The sequence below is a fragment of the Artemia sp. Qi Xiang Cuo genome, chromosome 5 (genome assembly GCF_049724085.1).
Source record: "Artemia sp. Qi Xiang Cuo chromosome 5, ASM4972408v1, whole genome shotgun sequence".
Lineage (NCBI taxonomy): Eukaryota > Metazoa > Arthropoda > Branchiopoda > Anostraca > Artemiidae > Artemia > Artemia sp. Qi Xiang Cuo.
Window position 1 is genome coordinate 50,980,790 of NC_142798.1, and position 22,783 is coordinate 51,003,572.

At 34.1% G+C, this 22,783-nt stretch overlaps 1 protein-coding gene across 1 annotated transcript in view; it reads right to left on the bottom strand.

Annotated features, from left to right (window-relative positions):
• Positions 1-22,783, bottom strand: part of LOC148952236 (uncharacterized) — a 182,655-nt gene that overhangs the window by 156,050 nt on the left and 3,822 nt on the right. The window contains exon 2 of the mRNA XM_089089689.1: positions 11,082-11,206. Within this exon, the coding sequence (XP_088945815.1) occupies positions 11,082-11,206 (125 nt within the window). The remainder of the gene's footprint in view (positions 1-11,081; positions 11,207-22,783) is intronic.

A 22,783-nucleotide genomic window follows, 5' to 3' on the forward strand; every position in this document is an offset into this window, starting at 1 on the left:
TGTTTGGTTGTGGTTTACCATGTCACAGTTACATTTTCCTGATTTTTCAAAGTTTATTTTGAATTTCTTTCATTGAAATGCAAGAGTTGGAATATTTCACTAGTGTTTGGTTGTGGTTTACCATGTCACAGTTACATTTTCCTGATTTTTCAAAGTTTATTTTGAATTTCTTTCATTGAAATGCAAGAGTTGGAATATTTCAGTAGTGTTTGGTTTTGGTTTACCTTGTCACAGTTACATTTTCTTGATTTTTCAAAGTTCATTTTGAATTTCTTTCATTGAAATGCAAGAGTTGGAATATTTCAGTAGTGTTTGATGTTGTGGTTTACCTTGTCACAGTTACATTTTCTTGATTTTTCAAAGTTCATTTTGAATTTCTTTCGTTGAAATGCAAGAGTTGGAATATTTCAGTAGTGTTTTGTTGTGGTTTACCTTGTCACAGTTACATTTTCTTTATTCTTCAAATTTCATTTTGAATTTCATTCGTTGAAATGCAAGAGTTGGAATATTTCAGTAGTGTTTGGTTTTGGTTTACCTTTTCATAGCTACATTTTCTTGATTTTTCAAAGTTCATTTTGAATTTCTTTCGTTGAAATGCAAGAGTTGAAATATTTCAGTAGTGTTTGTTTGTGGTTTACATTGTCACAGTTACATTTTATTGATTTTTTAAAGTTCATTTTGAATTTCTTTCGTTGAAATGCAAGAGTTGGAATATTTCAGTAGTGTTTGATTGTGGTTTACCTTATCATAGTTACATTTTCTTGATTTTTCAAAGTTCATTTTTAATTTCTTTCGTTGAAATGCAAGAGATGGAATATTTCAGTAGCGTTTGGTTGTGGTTTAACTTGTCACAGTTACATTTTCTTGATTTTTCAAAGTTCATTTTGAATTTCTTTCGTCGAAATGCAAGAGTTGGAATTTTACATTATTGTTTGTTTTTGGTTTACCATGTCAAAGCTAAATTTTCTTTATTTTACAAAGTTCATTTTGAATTTCTTTCGTTGCAATGCAAGAGTTGGAATATTTCAGTAGTGGATGATTGTTGTTTACCGTGTCATAGTTACATTTTCTAGATTTTTCAATGTTTATTTGGAATTTCTTTCGTTACATTTATAGTTCGTTAATTGTTCTTGAGTGCGTTCTGATTTTGGACTTTTTTCCTGTACATGGTTAAGGTAATTTCAAAGAACATTTTGTATCTTTTTTATTGATAAGACGGTATTGGAATAATTCCGTATTGGTGTCCTTTTGTTTAAACTTTAATTGTTCCATGTTATGTTTTTTTCATTTTTCATTTTGTTGTTATTAAGTATATATTACCTAGTTGGACTAGTTCAATAGTGGTTGGTTGTGGTTTCCAGTGTCACAGTTAAATTTTCTTGATTTTTCAAAGTTCATTTTGAATTTCTTTCGTTGAAATGCAAGAGTTGGAATATTTCATTAGTGTGTTATTGTTGTTTACCCTGTCACAGTTACATTTTCTTGATTTTTCAAAGTTCATTTTGAATTTCTTTCGTTGAAATGCAAGAGTTGGAATATTTCAGTAGTGTTTGGTCGTGGTTTACCTTGTCACAGTTACATTTTCGTGATTTTTAAAAGTTCATTTTGAATTTCTTTCTTTGAAATGCACGAGTTGGAATATTTCAGTAGTGTTTGGTCGTGGTTTACCTTGTCACAGTTACATTTTCTTGATTTTTAAAAGCTCATTTAGAATTTCTTTCTTTGAATAGCACGAGTTGGAATATTTCTGTAGTGTTTGGTCGTGGTTTACCTTGTCACAGTTACATTTTCGTGATTTTTTAAAGTTCATTTGAATTTATTTCGTTGAAATGCAAGTGTTGGAATATTTAAGTAGTTTTTTGTTGCGGTTTACAGTGTCACATTTACATTTTCTTGATTTTTAAAAGTTCATTTTGAATTTCTTTCGTTGAAATGCAAGAGTTGGAATATTTCAGTAGTGTTTGATGGTGGTTTACCTTGTCACAGTTACATTTTCTTGATTTTTCAAAGTTCATTTTGAATTTCTTTCATTGAAATGCAAGAGTTGGAATATTTCAGTAGTGTTTGGTTGTGGTTTACCTTGTCACAGTTACATTTTCTTGATTTTTCAAAGTTCATTTTGAATTTCTTTCGTTGAAATGCAAGAGTTGGAATATTTCAATAGTGTATGGTTATGATATACCTTGTCACAGTTACAGTTTCTTGATTTTTCAATGTTCATTTTGAATTTCTTTCGTTGAAATGCAAGAGTTGGAATATTTCAGTAGTGTTTGGTTGTGGTTTACCTTGTCACAGTTACATTTTCTTGATTTTTCAAAGTTTATTTGAATTTCTTACAGTGAAGTGCACGAGTTGGAATATTTCAGTAGTGTTTGGTTGTGGTTTACCCTGTCACAGTTACATTTTCTTGATTTTTCAAAGTTCATTTTGAATTTCTTTCATTGAAATGCAAGAGTTGGAATATTTCAGTAATGTTTGGTTGTGGTTTACTTTGTCACAGTTACATTTTCATGATTTTTCAAAGTTCATTTTGAATTTCTTTCGTTGAAATGCAAGAGTTGGACTATTTCAGTAGTGTATGGTTATGGTATACCTTGTCAAAGTTACATTTTCTTGATTTTACAAAGTTCATTTTGAATTTCTTTCATTGAAATTCAAGAGTTTGAATATTTCAGTAGTGTTTGGTCGTGGTTTACCTTGTCACAGTTACATATTCTTGATTTTTCAAAGTTCATTTTGAATTTCTTTCGTTGAAATGCAAGAGTTGTAATATTTCAGTAGTGTTTGGTTGTTTTTTACCTTTTCAAAGTGAGATCTTAGTGATTTTACACATTTAATTTTTAATTTCGTTCATTTAAATTAACGTTTTGGATTATCTCATGAGGGTTCGGTCGTTTTTTAACGTGTATCATTCACATCTTATTGATTCTTAATTGTTAAATTTTAATTTTTTTAGTTGAATTGAACTAGTTGAAATCTTTCAGTAGAGTATTTTCTTGTTTTAACTTGTCACAGTTACATTTTCTTGATTTTTAAAAGTTCATTTTGAATTTATTTAGTTGTAAATAAAGAGTTGGAATATTTAAGTAGTGTTTACTTGTGGTTTACCTTGTCACAGTTACATTTTCATGATTTTTTAAAAGTTCATTTGAATTTCTTTAGTTGAAATGCAAGAGTTGGAATATTTAAGTAGTGTATGGTTATGGTTTACCTTGTCACAGTTACATTTTCTTGATTTTTTAAATTTTCATTTTGAATTTCTTTCGTTGAAATTAAAGAATTTTATTATTTCAGAAGTGTGTGGTTATGGTTTACCTTGTCACAGTTACATTATCTTGATTTTTCAAAGTTCATTTTGAATTTATTTCGTTGAAATGCAAGAGTTGTATTATTTCAGTAGTGTTTGGTATTGTTTTACCATGTCACAGTTACATTCTCTTGATTTTTCAAAGTTCATTTTGTATTTCTTTCATTGAAATGCAAGAGTTGAACTATTTCAGTAGTGTCTGGTTGTGGTTTACCTTGTCACAGTTACATTTTCTTGATTTTTCACAGTTCATTTTGAATTTCTTTCGTTGAAAAGCAAGAGTTGGAATATTTCAGTAGTGTTTGCTTATTGTTTACCATGTCACAGTTACATTTTCTTTATTTTTCAAATCTAAATTGAATTTCTTTCGTTGAAAAGCATGAGATGGAATATTTCAATAGTGTTTGGTTATGGTTTACCTTGTCACAGTTACATTTTCTTGATTTTTCAAAGTTCATTTTGAATTTCTTTCGTTGAAGTGAAAGAGTTGGAATATTTCAGTAGTGTTTGGTTATGGTTTACCTTGTCACAGTTACATTTTCTCGATTTTTCAAATTCATGTTGAATTTCTATCGTTGAAATGCAAGAGTTGGAATATTTCAGTAGTGTTTGGTTGTCGTTTACCATGTCACAGTTACATTTTCTTGATTTTTCAAACTTCTTTTTGAATTTCTTTCTTTGAAATGCAATAGTTTGAATATTTCAGTAGTGTTTGGGGGTGGTTTACCTTGTCACAGTTACATTTTCTTGATTTTTCAAAGTTCATTTTGAATTTCTTTCGTTTAAATGCAAGAGTTGGAATATTTCACTAGTGTATGGTTGTGGTTTACCTTGTCACATGTACACACATGTATACACATGTACACACATGTGCTTATCATGAGTGCTCATGATAAGTTAACCTAACCTTTTCCGGTGAGTATGGCTAGGTTAGACTAGATTCAGTTAGGTTAGATTAGACTAGGTTAGGTTAGCCTACGTACGCTTCACTTAGGTTAGCTTAGGTTAGGTGAGAGACATGCGACAAGTTAGGTGTATGATTAGGTTAGGTTAGGTTAGATTAGGCTAGGTTAGGTTAAGTTAGGTTAGGATAGGTTAGCCTACGTACGCGCGCGTACGTAGGCTAACCTAGCCTAACCTAACTAACCTAACCTAGCCTGATCTAACCTAACCTAACCTAATCATACACCTAACTTTTCGCATGTCTCTCACCTAACCTAAGCTAACCTAAGTGAAGCGTACGTAGGCTAACCTAACCTAGTCTAATCTAACCTAACTGAATCTAGTCTAACCTAACCATACTCACCGGAAAAGGTTAGGTTAACTTATCATGAGCGCTCATGATATGCACATGTGTGTACATGTGTATACATGTGTGTACATGTGACAAGGTAAACCACAACCATACACTAGTGAAATATTCCAACTCTTGCATTTCAACGAAAAAAATTCAAAATGAATTTTGAAAAATCAAGAAAATGTAACTGTGATAAGGTAAACCACAACCAAACACTACTGAAATATTCCAACTCTTGCATTTCAAAGAAAGAAATTCAAAATGAAGTTTGAAAAATCAAGAAAATGTAACTGTGACATGGTAAACGACAACCACACACTAATGAAATATTCCAACTCTTGCATTACAACTATATAAATTCAAAATTAATTTGAAAAATCTAGAAAATGTAACTGTGACAATGTAAAACATAACCAAACACTACTTAAATAGTCCAACTAGTTCAATTAAACGAAAGAAATTCAAAATGAACTTTGAAAAATCAAGAAAATGTAACTGTGACAAGGTAAACCATAACCAAACACTACTGAAATATTCCATCTCCCGCTTTTCAACGAAAGAAATTTAAATGAGCTTTGAAAAATCAAGAAAATGTAAGTGTGACAAGGTAAACCATAATCAAACACTACTGAAATATTCCAACTCTTGCTTTTCAACGAAAGAAATTCAAAATGAGCTGTGAAAAATCAAGAAAATGTAACTGTGACAAGGTAAACCACGACCAAACACTACTGAAATAGTTCAACTCTTGCATTTCAATGAAAGAAATTCAAAATGAACTTTGAAAAATCAAGAAAATGTAAGTGTGACATGGTAAAACACGACCAGACACTTCTGAAATAATCCAACTCTTGCATTTCAACGAAAGAAATTAAAAATGAACTTTGAAAAATCAAGAGAATGTAACTGTGACAATGTAAACCATAACCAGACACTTTTGAAATAATCCAATTCTTGCATTTCAACGAAAGAAATTAAAAATGAACTTTGAAAAAATCAAGAAAATGTAACTTTGACAAGTTAAACCATAACCATACACTACTGAAATATTCCAACTCTTGCATTTCAACGAAATAAATTCAAATTAAATTTTAAAAAATCAAGAAAATGTAACTGTGACATGGTAAACCACAAGTAAACACTACTGAAATATTCCAACTCTTGCTTTTCAACTAAAGAAATTCAAAATTAACTTTTAAAAATCAAGAAAATGTAAGTTTGAAAAGTTAAACAACGACCAAACACTACTGAAATATTCCAACTCTTTCATTTAAAAGTAATAAATTCAAAATGAACTTTGAAGAATCAAGAAAATGTAACTTTGACAAGTTAAACCACAACCAAACACTACTGAAATATTCCAACTCTTGCATTTCAACGAAATAAATTCAAAATGAACTTTGAAAAATCAAGAAAATGTAACTGTGACAAGTTAAACCACAGCCAAACTCTACTGAAATATTCCAACTCTTGCATTTCAACGAAAGAAATTCAAAATGAACTTTGAAAAATCAAGAAAATGTAACTGTGACAAGGTAAACCACCACAAAACACTACTGAAATATTCCAACTCTTGCATTTCAATGAAATAAATTCAAAATGAACTTTGTAAAATCAAGAAAATGTAACTTTGACAAGGTGTACCATAACCATACACTACTGAAATATTCCAACTCTTGCATTTCAACGAAAGGAATTCAAAATGAACTTTGTAAAATCAAGAAAATGTAACTGTGACAAGGTAAACCGTAACAAAACACTACTGAAATATTCAAACTATTGCATTTCAATGAAAGAAATTCAAAATGAACTTTGAAAAATCAAGAAAATGTAACTGTGACATGGTAAACCACAACCATACACTACTGAAATATTCCAACTCTTGCATTTCAATGTAAGAAATTCAAAATGAACTTTGAAAAATCAAGAAAATGTAACTGTGACAAGGTAAAACCACAACAAAACACTACTGAAATATACCAACTCTTGCATTACAATGAAAGAAAATCAAAATGAACATTGAAAAATCAAGAAAATGTAACTGTGACAAGGTATACCATAACCATACACTACTGAAATATTCCAACTCTTGCATTTCAACGAAAGAAATTCAAAATGAACTTTGAAAAATCAAGAAAATGTAACTGTGACAAGGTAAACCACAACCAAACACTACTGAAATATTCCAACTCTTGCATTTCAATGAAAGAAATTCAAAATGAACTTTGAAAAATCAAGAGAACGTAACTGTGACAAGGTAAACCACGATAAAACACTACTGAAATATTCCAACTCTTGCATTTCAACGAAAGAAATTAAAAATGAACTTTGAAAAATCAAGAAAATGTAAATGTGACAAGGTAAACATCAACCAAACACTACTGAAATATTCCAACTCTTGCATTTCAACGAAAGAAATTAAAATGAACTTTAAAAAATAACGAAAATGTAACTGTGACAAGGTAAACCACGACCAAACACTACTGAAATATTGCAACTCTTGCTTTTCAAAGAAAGAAATTCGAAATGATCTTTTAAAAATCAAGAAAATGTAACTGTGACAAGGTAAACAACGACCAAACACTACTGAAATAGTCCAACTCTTTCATTTCAACGAAAGAAAATAAAAATGAACTTTTAAAAATCACGAAAATGTAACTGTGACAAGGTAAACCACGACCAAACACTACTTAAATATTCCAACTCTAGCATTTCAAGGAAAGAAATTCAAAATGAACTATGAAAAATCAAGAAAATGTAACTGTGACAAGGTAAACTACAATAACACACTACTGAAATATTCCAACTCTTGTATTTCAACGAAAGAAATTCAAAATGAACTTTGAAAAATCAAGAAACTGTAGCTTTGACACTGGAAACCACACCCAAACACTTCTGAAATAGTCCAACTCTTGCATTTCAAGGAAAGAAATTCAAAATGAACTTTAAAAAATCAAGAAAATGTAACTGTGACAAGGTAACCCACAAGCAAACACTACTTAAATATTCAAACTCTTGCATTTAAACTAAAGAAATTCAAATGAACTTTTAAAAATCAAGAAAATGTAACTGTGACAAGGTAACCCACAAGCAAACACTACTGAAATATTCCAGCTCTTGCTTTTTGAAAAATCAAGAAAATGTAACTGTGACAAGGTAAACCACAACCAAACACTACTGAAATATTCCAACTCTTGCATTTCAACGAAAGAAATTCAAAATGAACTTTGAAAAATCAATAGAATGTAACTATGACAAGGTAAACCACAACAAAACACTACTGAAATATTCCAACTCTTGCATTTCGACGAAATAAATTCAAAATGAACTTTGAAAAATCAATAAAATGTAACTGTGACAAGTTAAACCACAACCAAACTCTACTGAAATATTCCATCTCTTGCATTTCAACGAAAGAAATTCAAAATGAACTTTTAAAAATCCATAAAATTTATATATTATACTGTAAACAAAAAAATAACAATATTTAAATATTCCAACTCTTGAATTTCAAAGAAAGAAATTCAAAATTAACTTTTAAGAATCAAGAAAATGTAAGTCTGACAATGTAAACCACAATCAAACACTACTGAAATATTTCAACTCTTTCATTTCAACGAAAGAAATTCAAAATGAACTTTGAAAAATCATGAAAATGTAGCTATGACAAGGTAAATCACAAACAAACACTACTGAAATATTCCAACTCTTGCATTTCAACGAATGAAATTCAAAAAGAACTTTGAAGAATCAAGAAAATGTAACTGTGATAAGGTAAACCACGACCAAACACTAGTGAAATATTCCAACTCTTGCATTTCAATGAAAGAAATTCAAAATGAACTTTGAAAAATCAAGAAAATGTAACTGTGACAAGGTAAACCGCAACCAAAGACTACTGAAATATTCCAACTCTTGAATTTCAACGAAAGAAAGTCAAAATGGACTATCAAAAATTAAGGGAATGTAACTGTGACATGGTAAACCGCAACCAAACACTACTGAAATATTCCAACTCTTGCATTTCAATGAAAGAAATTCAAAATGAAATATGAAAAATAAAGAAAATGTAACTGTGACAAGGTAAACCGCAACCAAACACTACTGAAATATTCCAACTCTTGCATTTCAACGAAAGAAATTCAAAATGGACTATCAAAAATTAAGGGGATGTAACTGTGACATGGTAAACCGCAACCAAACACTACTGAAATATTCCAACTCTTGCATTTCAACGAAAGAAATTCAAAATGGACTATCAAAAATTAAGGGAATGTAACTGTGACAGGGTAAACTACAACCTCACACTAGTGAAATATTCCAACTCTTGCATTTCAACGAAAGAAATTCAAAATGAACTTTGAAAAATTAAGGGAATGTAACTGTGACATGGTAAACTACAACATCACACTACTGAAATACTCCAACTCTTGCATTTCAACGAAAGAAATTCAAAATGAACTTTGAAAAATCAAGAAAATGTAACTGTGACAAGGTAAACCACAACCAAACACCACTGAAATATTCCAACTCTTGCATTTCAATGAAAGAAATTCAAAATGAACTTTGAAAAAATCAGACCTTTGGAGGGGGAGGGGGCGGGGGCAGGGGGTCGTTCTGTGTCTCAATGCACAAAAAAGTATAAAAAATGGGGAGGGAATGGGGGGGGAGGAGAGGGGAGGAGGAGAAAGAGGGAGGAGGAGGAGGGAGGAGGTGGGAGGAGGTGGGAGGAGGAGGGAGGAGGGAGGAGGTGGGAGGAGGAGGAGGAGGGAGGAGGAGGAGGGAGGAGGAGGAGGGGGGAGGAGGAGGAGGTGGGAGGAGGAGGAGGGGGGGCGGGGGCCGGGCCTTTGGGGCACAGGGAGGGCCTTTGGGGCACAGGGAGGGCCTTTGGGTGTCTGGGTGACATTTGGGGACCGGTGGAGGGCCTTTGGGACCCCGGTGGGCCTTTGGGAGCTCGATGGGCCTGTGGGGGGCCCGGGGATGGCCGTTGAGGGTCTGGGGGTGCCCTTTGGGGTCCGGGGTACCCTTTGGGGGTCCGGGGGCCCTTTGAGGACCAGAGGAGGGTCTTTGAGGGTCTGAGGAGGGCGTTTGGGGGTTGGGGCTCTATGGGAGCTTGGGGGCCTTTGAGTACCGGGGGCTTCCTTCGGGGTTGTGGTGGGGGATCGGAACCCTTTGGGGTTGGGGTAGAGGACCTCACAACACTGTTCAAATGGAACTTGTGTATTATAACGACCACACTCAAAACCTCTTCTAAAACCATTTCTAAAATCTTCTTTCAAAATGTCTCTAACGGTTTCGCCGAAATAATCCCATAAAATGGATAAAACCGTTTCGCCCAAATAATCCCTAAACGTAATTTCAGCGTGTTCCTTTTGAATGGTATCTCTGCGCTAACGTATTTCAAATTTCTAGGAAACCCTTTCCTACGTTAATCTCTTCATCTCATAAATTTTCCTAGCTAAACTATTAGGGTTTAGTTAGAATATCAATTTACCTCTCCGACTTAAAGCTCCGTGAAGCAGTATTTAAAAATATAATTTCTATCTCTTTAGACTCCATCATAATTCCAAGATAACAAGTGATGCCAATTATAATTCCTGACACTAAAGATCAATGAAGCCCTATTTGAAAATAGAATATCAATTTTTCTCTCTGACCTAAATAACGTTGATGCCTCAGACCAAAGATTAAAGAAGCCTTAATGTTTCTTAATTCCCACCTTCGTGAATCAATGATGTCCCCTAGCAATTATGTACATCAAGTTCACAGGTGATACTCGTGACAGGCCTAAAGATTAAAGAAACAATATGGACTCTATGATCATATTGTTTCATAATTCCCCATGCTCGTGAATCAATAATTCCCCCATCGATTATGTAAATCATCCCTCATGTCATTCGCACGTGGCCAAACAACAACAGATCGATTGACCTTGACACACCCCCCGAGTAGATTCGATCGATAATCCTTGAATAAATTATTTCCCCCATCGATTATGTAAATCATCCCTCATGTCATTCGCACGTGGCCAAACATCAACAGCTCGATAGACCTTGACACCCCCCCTCGAGGGGACGCGATCGATCATTCTAGACTAAATTATGTCCCCCGACAGCAGTAAACTAACTTGTAGATGGCAGCACATGTGTTCGTCCCGGGCTGGTACCCCCTTCTCTACTTATAACCTCTCTTTATTCCTTGTTTTAACAATGAAATTTACCAATATTTTTACTTTTCCATAAATTTTCACTGACTTGTTTCTCCCTGAAAGAGTTTCGGCAAGAACCCGAAAATAGTACTGTAGAATACTTTATAATCTGTATTCTGAGAAAGGCATGTAAAAAAATTATTTTTAATTAGTTTTATTCAGGAAGGGAGGGGCTACAAAAAGTGAAAGAAGAGAATTAGATAAAAAAAAGTATACGAAAACTTTAACTAAATAACAACATTCCGAGATGTATGGAAGTGTAAACTTGCCTGCTAAAATTAGCTTTTTCTCCTCCAAGCACAAGACAGACAAATCCTGATATAATGAAGAAGCAACCAGTCCAAATTCCTTGTTCACCTTCTGAAAGAATGCTGCTGTTCAAAATTAAGCCGGCCTGAAAACACAGATTCTAAAAAAAAAAACTCCATTTTGTCTGCATTAATTTACATGACTTTACTAACCGGCTTCCGATTTTGTTTTTAAATTTAGCTATGTGCTAGGTCTTTAATGGGAACTATTCTTTTTATTTATTTTGGGGTAGTAGAAACCTCATGACAGTCAACCTAAAAGGAGTTGACTCAGGGTAACACAGGGGCCCCCAAAGGTGAGAAAAAAGGGAGATATTACATCCCCTTCATATTTGCTCAAATTTATAGTTCACCGTTGGCACCTCATGTATTTTTTATCTTTCCATTTTTGAAGATTTTAAGTAAAAGTAGTAGAAAGCGTATCCGCGTGTACTTATTCTGGTTTTGTAAATATTTTCTTGGAATCCCACTATGGTTCAAAAATAGCTAGAGTATCCAAAAATATGGAATATTTGATATTACTGTTAAAACGGACCAACAATGCGATCGATTTCTTAGACAATCTAGAGAAAATAAAATCGATTTTCACCTTAACTTTCTTGTTTTATGGATAAAAAGTTGTGTCGCCATAGCATTAATTAAACTGAGCTATTTATTACGAGTGTTTATGTTTTATGTATTGGGAGTGTTTTAATGTTACGTATTATCGAGCCATTATGAGCTGTTTATTGTCTAATCATTAACTATCATGAGTATTATGAGGAATTATTGTCGTCCTTCTCTTGTTTTATTGTTTTTAGTTTTCTATTCGTTTATTTTATAAAGTCCTCTGTGCCCATTCATGTTTGTATAGAGGGCATAAATAAATAAATATTAATTATTATTATTTAGAATAGCTCATAATTTGATATATAAAAAAAATTAATCTTAAAGGCAATTATTTTTTTTTCAAATTAAAATAAACTCCATCGTGTTTAGTGACTATAGGATAATTTTTCTCCCACGTAATAATTGGAGTGTGCTCGGGATAATAGAAAAGTAGCAATAAAATGGAGCTCCTAATAGCTCACACCTTTACAATGCGGTCAACTGGCAAGATTTTTACCGGAGCCCTCTGACGTCACAGCATCCATAGGAAAATTAACATGGGATTTTAAACGCATCCATAGGGAAATTAACATGGGATTTAAAGCGGCCCATTAGGCATGGAGCTCTTAACCACTCGCACCCGTGCAATACGGTGACCTGTCTCTACCGCTCCGCTGGCAAGATTTCTGCAAGAGCCCTGTGACATCACGACAGCCCTGTTTTCCAGGTGGTAGATTTCCCAGGTGATCTATTATTTTTGTTTTTCTATTATCCCATATAGTTGTCTAGACAACTTTCCTGGAATAAGCCCAATATTTCTCTTGGCAACAACCATTGTTTTTCTTTTACCCCATGTAAATGTCTAGACGGCTTTCCTGGAATACATGCAGTGTTCCTTCGAAAATAGAAAATCCCTGTGTGTTATTGGAATTGTATAAATACTCGAGGGAAGGACCATTCCTCATCAGTATTTATTTGAAGTTATAACGTGATATTAGTCTGATAAAAAAGCGAATATGTCTCGCTCATATCAAGAAGTAAGTCTTTTTTCTCTATTAGAACTTTTCCTGTCTCCAGGTTTTCGCTAATCGAGAGCAACCCTCTTTTTCTACACCCCCCTCCAAAACCCCTCCACACACTGTGCATTGTTTATACACGTATTAAAGCTTATAATACCATCTTTTTACCGTGCAAAAGCCCACCTCCACATTCGACGATAATTCATCCTTTCAAAAAGTTATTCTTTCCTGTTTATAGGCTATATACATTATTCGTGAATAGTGATCACTTTATCTCTATATTATTTGAAAAAAAACTACGTTTTCTAAAGAGTTAAAGAGACTGAGTCACAAGTTCGAACCTTAAAAAATACAGGGATTAGGAGGTACAGATGGGGGGCTGCCGCCCCCCAAACCCTCTGCTTTTGCAGCCTTTAAATAAAAAAAAAGTTTTTCAGACAAATTCAAATTCAAATTAATTTATTTAGCATAAAAAATACAAACAAATTTACAGCGGCCATCTACAAAAACCCGAAGGTTTGTTTACGATGGCTGCAAATCCATTATTATAAAGCTCTACATCCACATAAAAACTATCTCTTTACGGGGAAAAATAAAGAACATCTACTCTAAAAGGATTACACTCTAGAAATCGCAAGTGAGAAATATCACATATCATCCTTAAAACATCCACTCAAAAAAAAAAAAAAAAAAAAAAAAAAAAAAAAAAAAAAAAAAAAGGTAGGCTACTTCTAACTAAATCAACTATGACAAAATCAATAAGTATCAGCTAGGCTATAGAGCCGACTCCTTGCGCTTTGGCTGGGTAATTTCACAAAAATGCGACCTTTATCTGTCGAAACAATTTTCATACCAAACATTAATCAAATTCAAATTTCTAATCATTCAAATTATAACCCAAAAGGTAACGCTTCAATCTACTCTTGAGCTGGCTTACATTATCAGCATGTCTAATAGCATCCGGGAGGGAATTCCACACCCCCGGTCCCGCAAAACGAGGCAGAAACGCAGCACGTTGAGTATTCCGGAGCTCTGATGCAACGTCATTCGCATTTCTAGTCTCATAACAGTGATAAGATGAGTTAGCTTTAAAAGACTGAAAGTAAGGAGCGACATTAAAACTTAAAACGAACAGAAATTATTCCGTATATGAAAGGGGCTGTCACCTCCTCAACGCCGCGCACTTTACGCTAAATTTTTTTATTGTTTAACAAAAATAGAGTTGTGAGAAAGTCAAACTTTAGCGTAAAGAGCGAAGCGTTGAGGATGGGACAGCCCCTTTCATATACGGAATAATTTCTGTTCGTTTTAAGTTTTAATATCGCTCCTTACTTTCAGTTTAAAAAACTTTATTTATTTATTTAAAAGCTGCAAAAGCGGGAGATTTGGGGGGCGGCAGCCTCCCAACTGTACCTCCTAATCCCTGTACGTTTTAAGGTTTGAACTTGTGACTCAGCCTCTTTAACTCTTTAGAAAACGTAGTTTTTTTCAAATAATTTCTGCACGTTTTTGTACAGTTTATTACTTATTATTGCTTGACCAACTTTTAGCTGATCGTGTCAGGAGTTAAGGTTGGGGGGCTACCTCCCTCTAAACCCACCACTTTTGAAGGTTCTTGATTTAAGGCTTTTAAAGATTTTAAGATTTTCGTTTTTTGACAAAAAAAACTTCTGGGAAAGAGCTGGAATTTTCGGAAGCTTGCAGTCGGTCTTGTCAGGTTAAGAGAACTATTTTGATCTAATTTAATAATGAAATACTATGCTTTTAGGAATTTCAAAAATGAACATGGGCTCTTTTAGGAAAACGAGGTTTTTCGTAAATGTAAATTCGGGGGATAATTTTTTCGATCTGAAAATATCAAAAGGCCCTAACAGGTCGAATTCCACTTCCAATGAGTCCTCATTCACCCGGATCCGTTGCCAACTGTTGTTTGTAGGCGTGGCTGATAAAAAAATATAATTTGATGAAATTAAGGGGCTATATTTGGTTTTTGGAAAACAGAGAAGGAATGATCAGATTGAGCTGAAATTTTGAGGATAAGCTTCCAGGCCCAAGAAAAGCTTATCCTCTTAATATCAGTCCGATCGGACAACGTTAAAGGGGGGCTGTGGTGGGAGGGTCGAAACTTACGGCCCACTTTCCCCCATGAACATAAAGTCGGAGGGGGTGAAATTTTGCAGGTTTCTTAGTTTCAGCTTAGGCTACAAAATGCGATCACCGCCGTCTCTCTGCGACCGCTAGGACCGGAAATCGCTTAAAATTGTGGTGGGTCGCCTCTTTAAAGAGGCATGAGTGTGCCTCCTTGATAGGCTGTGAAGTAATAATTTTTATTAGTTTTAAGTTCCAACTTCATTCTTTATTTACCCAAAAAAAAACATTTTTTTATTTTCAACAGCCGAGACAGCAGATTTTATTAAATTGCATTATTAAAATCTCTTGACATTCCTCAATGAGTGATGTAGTTCAAAGACGAAGGCCAACGCAAGCTTTCGGCGGCATGCCTAAATTAACATGAAAACAAAGTTCTTCGTAAATGTAAATTCAGGGGATAATTTTTTCGGTCTGAAAATATCAAAAGGCCCTAATAGGTCGAATTCCGGTTCGAATGAGTCCTCATTCACCCGGATCCGTTGCCAACTGTGGCCTGCAGGCGTGTCAGATAAAAAAAATAATTTGATGAACATTAAGTTGCTATATATGGTTTTTGGAAAAGAGGGAAGGAGTGATTGGATTGAGCTGAAATTTTGAGGATAAGCTCCCAGGCCCCAGGAAAGCTTATCCTCTATATTTCAGCCTTATCGGACAACGTTAAAGGGGGCTGTGGTGGGAGCGTTGAAACTTCCGGCCCACTTTCCTCCATGAAGATAAAGTTGGAGGGGAGTGAAATTTTGCATGTTTCTTAGTTTGAGCTTAGGCTAAAAAATGCAATCTCCGCCGTCTCTCTGTGACCACTAAGACCGAAAATCGCTTAACGTTGTGGTGGGTCGCCTCTTTAAAGAGGCACAAGTGTGCCTCCTTGACATTGAAACCGAGAAGCCATCAAATTTGACGCGTCTCTCTTGCTCTCTGGACAAAGACATCTGTTAATATCAAAGCGGAAGGGTTGCCTTTGTCGTCAATTATACCTTACGGGGGATGATGCATTTACATAGTTCTAGGCTTTCATTTCTAAAAAACATTTCTAGATTTACTCTTGTCTATTATAGGGAGAATAAAATACTCGTTCAGAACAAAATATTACCTTTTACATCGTACACGAGTCATTAGTTGATATTATGCCATTGCTCCTAGGCAGTAGGGCTCTATCCGCACCCTAGACGATATTTTAAGTGGGTTTTATAGTAAAAGTGTTGCTTCCAATAAATAAAGTTTTCACAAGTATATTTATCAAAAAATTTTAGTTTTGCTTTCCAGGAAAGGAGGAGGGACCGTTCTATCAGCTCTTTAGATGAATAATAGCACTTTTTAAAACCTTAAAATATATAAAGTTAAGCAAGAAAGGGTTGGTTTCTGACAGTGATAAAGAAGGGAGAGGGTTTGTTTTAAACACACATTTATAAAACATTTATAGCTATACAATCGTTAGGTTTGGTCAGTTGCATTTTGACATTGGAGGAGTATGTATCAATTTCAAACACCATTCAGATCTTTTCTTTGCCGACCGTCTATGTCCGGCCAAACCACACTATTAACAAAAATAAATCAACACCACGATAAATTGATTAGAGAGAATCCAAAAAATATCTATTATTGCTATTATATACGGCTAGAATCTTATTATAAAATAAAGAGTATTGATCCACGCATAAAATTCATACAAGGACTTGACGTGTTTACTAGCATTGCGTCAATCGTGGTTAAAAATAATCAACCACTCTTGGTTGATTATTGACGATTTAGCTGAATCTATTGAAGAATGGTCGCAAGAAATATTTCAATTATTCACAGTCTGATCACATCACACAAAAAAAAATCTGTAACTGTTGTGCTCCATAATCTTTTTCATCAGAGTAAATGTATAAGAACACTTGCTTTGAATTTTACCTACTATACTATCTTATATTATTATTACTATGTTATTATATTATTACTATATTATCTATAGGAAACCAATACTCAAAAATGGCATAGACAAGGAATTTATTAATCTCTTGTCAAAACTTTTTTAAATTTAACAGAAGGTAATGTTCAAATGTCAGATGGTGTTATACGACAAACAAAGCAACATTGGTCTTTTGTACGCGCTCTAGCTTGAAAAAAGAAAGCAAATTGTACAAGAAACCGTCTTGTTCAAGCGGGTGGTAATTTCTTTTCATTATTACTGCAGATAATCACCGGACTTGTAAACACCACTCTATAGAAATGGCTAAACCCTATACACTGACGCCAATTGAACTTTCTCTTTGACCCAAAGAGCACTTTGAAGATAATCTTGATAAATTTATTAACAATGAAATGAATGCCGATGACGAAATATTTGTTTTACTTCAAACTCCCCTTCGACGCGTCAACAAACATAAGCCTTACCGTGAAAAACCGATCAAAGTAAATGTCACTGATCAACCTTCTGAAAATACTGAAAGTTTTGAAATACTGAAAAAGCCGAAGGAAGAAGAAGAAGATTTATTAACAAGTATTGTAGACTTGTTGCCTCCATCCTATCGTGAACAAAGTAAAAGACTCTTGACCTATATCGCTGAGAATGAACAAATTGACGAGAAAAAGAATGAAGTTATAATCCAGGGCAAGAGTTACAATTTAATTGATTCGCTATCGGATCTGATTGAAAATCGTAAAAGACTTGAATGCTTTTGATAGTCATTTATATAACTTTTTAAAGTCGTCCAATTTTCCCAAAAGTCTTATTTGGAATATACACGTTTCAAACGATTAAGGAAATTTAAGAAATATATCGAGATATTTCATTGAATAGAACACCTAGTTGGGTCGGTGAGGGTATTAAATGAACGCGTCTTTCCACATCGTTTAGTACACAAAATGGTAGTGGACGATTACGTTCAAAATGGGTCAAGTTTTGAAAGGTGTTTATGAAAACATTGGTGAACCAGGAAGTTTAAGCCCTCCCACTACACTTTCTAAAGTTACTGAGATTAAAAAGAAGCTAACAAAGGAGTATTTATAAAAGGAGTCCAGTTATACTCTACATCGAAATCATAGGGTTTATAGTAGTCACTATCGAAAAACTAAAGCCTTTTACCGTCTGCATATATTACAAGCAGATCTTTTGACTCTAGACACGATTCAAAGACGTCATAATAAACACTACAAGTATATGTTACTCCCAATAAGTGTTTTAGTCGCTATGCATATGCAGTTCAAATGCAGTCAAAGAGACGTAATGATGTTGCTAAGTCCCTTGAATCCATCTTTGAATACGATTCATGTAAAAAATTCAAACAGACCGTGGAAGTGAATTTGTTAATCCCCATGTAAAAAAGGTTTTATTGAAATATAATACAATACTATATCATTTTCATAGTCCTATAAAGGCGGCATTGGCTGAACGTTTGATACGAACAATTTGACTTTTAATTTCTAGGTATTGTACATTGAGAAATACAGCTGTATTTGTTCCAGATTTAAATAAAATCACGTTGATTTATAATCAACGTACTCATCGATCCTTGTTAAATGTTAGCCCTCTTGAAGTTCATCATAGTGAAACTAGACTTTTTCTTAAAACAATATTCTAGTGAAAAGACAGGGAAGAAAATATTTATTGTTGGTGATACTATTCGAATCAATCGTACGAGAAAGGTTTGTGAAAAGGGGAAGTACTTGTGGAGCACTGAACTTTTTAAAGTGTCAAAAGTCTTGGATACTAAACCTGTGACGTATCGTCTTCGTGATTTGAAAGATGAAGAGATTCTTGGCGGTTTGTATGACTATGAATTGCAAAAAGTAGGAAATACTGAAATCTATGAAATTGAAAAAAGTATTAAAGACACGTACTCGCAAGCTTAATCGACAGATGCTTGTTCGCTGGCTAGAATACTACTCTGATTTTGATTCTTTGGTAGCAGTTGAAGACGTTAACAATGCCCAATGATTTCTATGCGACATTCATGTCCAATGTTTCCGATCCTCTTTATGACAATTTGAATAATATGAGCGATTTTTGGACAAAACTCTCCCCTGCCATTAAATTTGAGGGAAGGTAGAAAGTTGCTCTTGTAGATTGTATTCTCAAAAATACATATGATATCCTAAGAAAGGATTGTACATATAATATAAAAATTAGACCACATGTATGGCCAGTCATTAACGATCAACATCTAAATGAAAAGTTCAATTCATATGAATACCCCTTTGTCACACTATCATATAAGAAGTTTGAGAGTATGAATGATTTATGTCGTGCTATCAACAAAAAATATCATATTGTAAAAATGGCAATTTTCAATTCAATTATTTAAAGGAGGAGAGGAAAATCTACATTAGTTCACCCAATGATAATGAAAAGGTTATTCTCAATAAGGATTTACGCGAAGTTCTTGGTTTTAAACGTAATATTATCAATGGTAAAAGTGCTGGAAGCGCTTGTGGCATGAATTATGTCATTTTCGCATAGTATCCACCCGCCTTCTCCTCGGACAGTTGTATATTTCTGTATGAAGCCTTTGTTGAGAGATCAAGAGTTGGCAATACCAATGTTCCTTTCTTACGTATTCTTGAACAAAAAACCTCTAATGACCATATTCATCTCTACAATATATAGCATCTTCAATACATACCAGTCAACACTTCGTATTTGGAGCTCTGTCAGTTAACACTAAGAAGTCAATTGGGCGATGTTCTAGCAATAAAACAAGGTTTGGCTTTAATTAAATTTTATTTTCGACCCATTCAGTGAAATAGCTAATAGAACTCAGTTTGTATGACCCTATATTGATTGCTATGTTGCTGCTCTTGGACCATGGCAGTTGGGTCATGGAATGGACTATTACAGGATCGTTTGTTAATGTCCGTTTACGGTCTCGGCAATTGGTTTGCTAAGCTGTTTCGCTCCGCACTACTCCTGGCTAAAAAAATATATTGCACCGGTTGCCGAAGATTTTGCATCCACTACACTACATGATTGGGGCTCTGGGAAGGATTTTCAAGAAAGTGTTTCGCAAAATCTCAGGTCCAGCGCGCGATCGCTTGGCGATCGATTGAAACAACGCGGAAAAGATTTAAAAAAGGTGCGAAAGACCTCATCACTCATCAGTCTCAACTCATCCCGGAAGCGTAAAGCATCCCTCTTGTCAAAGAAGAAAAAGAAAGTAAAAAGATTGAAACAGGATTTCTTTACCTAGAAAATGGCATATCTACCACATAAGGAATCTCACCCTTCAGTCACCTCGTCTATAAATCTATTTATTGCGGAAAATGTAGATGACAGTGTAAAACACGTATACTATGAACAATTTTATCCGCAACAACAGCTCTCTGAAAATGAACATTTTCAAATTTATTCCAATGAAAATTATTTCATAGATTTAACTTCAACATTTATAAATTTGAGTATCAGTGTTATAAAATCCAACAATGAAAAACCAAGTGCAGCCTAGGGGTTATCCTATGAAAATTGCGTACTACACAATTTATTTAGACAAATAAGTGTCTAAATAAATGGAACAATGGTGATCACCAGCAACAATCTTTCAAATTATGCTAGTTATATACCATTCATGTTGATGACTCCAATTTCTTACAAGCTGTTGAGGGGGTATGCTCAGGGTTATGAATATAAAACAGATACTGAAACTACCAATATTCTTAGAGATGCGACAGCTAAAGATTTGTATTTAGTTGGGAAACTAAATTTTGAGATATTTAATATTACTTAATTGCTGCCTCCCAATATAAAGATTGATATAAAGCTACAATTCGCACCGTCCAATTTGTTTTAACGAAAAGTACTGGGCACTGCGACCGATGTAACAGTCTCTCTCACGTCAGGAATACTTCATGTACGAAAACAGCAAGTTATGAGTTCTGTTGCTCTGGCAATAGAAAAATTAAGAACCTCTGGAAATAATATCAAACTACTTCTGCCTCATACAGTCAAGAAACAACGCCATATTGCTACGGATACGCGTACCTATACTGATTCTTCATTTATCAATGGTAAAATTAGTTCAAAATTGGCATTGGCTTTTGTAAGAAGTGCTAGTGCTGTTGGATCATCGACATATTCTCCGAATAAATTTGAAATGTTTGTACTTTCCTCGCTTGTTTGTAAAGTATTCCTTGTTATGTAAAGTATGAATTGCTCTCTACAATTTGTCCTTTGATAAATCCTACAGGACCCTATATGAATTGACAACGCGATTCCTAAATCGAGATTCTCGATTATTTGAAAATGGTATAACAGAAGAAATGTTTGTGAAAAGTCATGGTATCATTGTATTGGATTCTTCCGGCACTCAAGATATGAGTATTGTCTGGACGGGTAATGTGTGTTTAGAGTGTACCTTTGCCGAGCCATTGGGGGAAAGTATTGCATTAATGTCACTAAATCTGTTTGAAACCTATTGGGAAATTACCCCCAATGGCAGTGTTCTATTAAACTTGGTGCCATGAACACGAATCAAATAACCAGTGTATTCAATATGGACCCCTCTATATCCAAATACAAATGCTATTGCATACCTTCAGATTTTCTGGAGCATATTCAACATGTTGACAATACCCTTATTATTGTTAATAACAGTATATCAACTGTAAAGACGGGGCACTGGTTATGGATTTTTCAAGCAAGAAGAAATATAGAATTTTTTGATCGTCTAGGCCTACCATATATATTCTACGCACCTCTACTTTAAAAATTTTCTTGAACAGAGCGGAAAATTTATTATTCAAAATCGGAAGCGGGTACAACATCTATCAACGAAAATATATTGTTTTCATGCCCTATTATATTTTATTTTCCAGTGTCGCGGACATACTTACATAGGATTTCTCAAGATTTATGGTGAGAATTCTCGTTTGAACGACTTTCTAGTTGAAAATACTCTTTCCTATCTGTATAATATAAATTTCGCTGCCCTAAAAGTGAAAAGCCTTAAAAATGATTGTAAATTTGTTTATTAATAAAATTTGTGTATATACAAGACACAGTGTCCTTTTATTAGATTTCTTCTTCTATTTATAGGTAATCATCTGAAACGGTAAGTGGCAGCAGCTCATCAGGATTCAACTTGTACTTATCTTGACACAAAAAGTCAGGGTCACATTTTCTTCAATATACTGTAACTTCATTTTTATTAAATCTCTTTGTAAAGTCAATGATGCTACTCTGATTCATATTATAAAATTCATGAGTTTCAATTTACTTATTTGAAGCAATATCACCTACAAAATTCTCTTATTAATAATTACTTTCTGTAACATTCAAATGAAAGTTTGTAGGTATATAATCAAAGTAGCCGGTATCTTTACAGCGATCTCGTAAAAACCAGACTCTTTTATTATTCCAATAATTGAAGCATGGACAAGGTTCTTCTTCCAAAGACAATTTAAAGCCACGACGATACCAGTCTCTTGAAAATAAACTGAACTCAAGTTTAGGGTTTTTTGCAGTCATGCCAGGGTTAGTATTTTCCCATTGATGATATTTGTCATAGTGACAATTGGAGCAAAAGAATCCTCTATTACGAGAGTCACAAATCTCTTCAAGACAGGAATTACAGTCTTGAAATCGCACTGCATATCCCTTATGTAATTTGCATGGACTGCATAATTTAAACTTTTCATCATAGTAATCATCAAAGATACAATTCTCACATGATGAACAGCTGCCCAAATTATACAAGCATAATGGGTATGTGTAAAACAATTTTTGATGTTGACTGTCTCACTTTCAAAAAGAAACTGACTCACGATCAATAAAAATGTCATAGGACGACACAAACATGTTTAGACACGATTTCGTACCAAATGGCCGTCTAAGTACTGGATAAAAGCAAACCACAATATCATTTTGTTTTGTCTCAATTAATATATCTATAAATTGAGTAAAAGCAGCCGGAACACGACGACGAAGCTTCA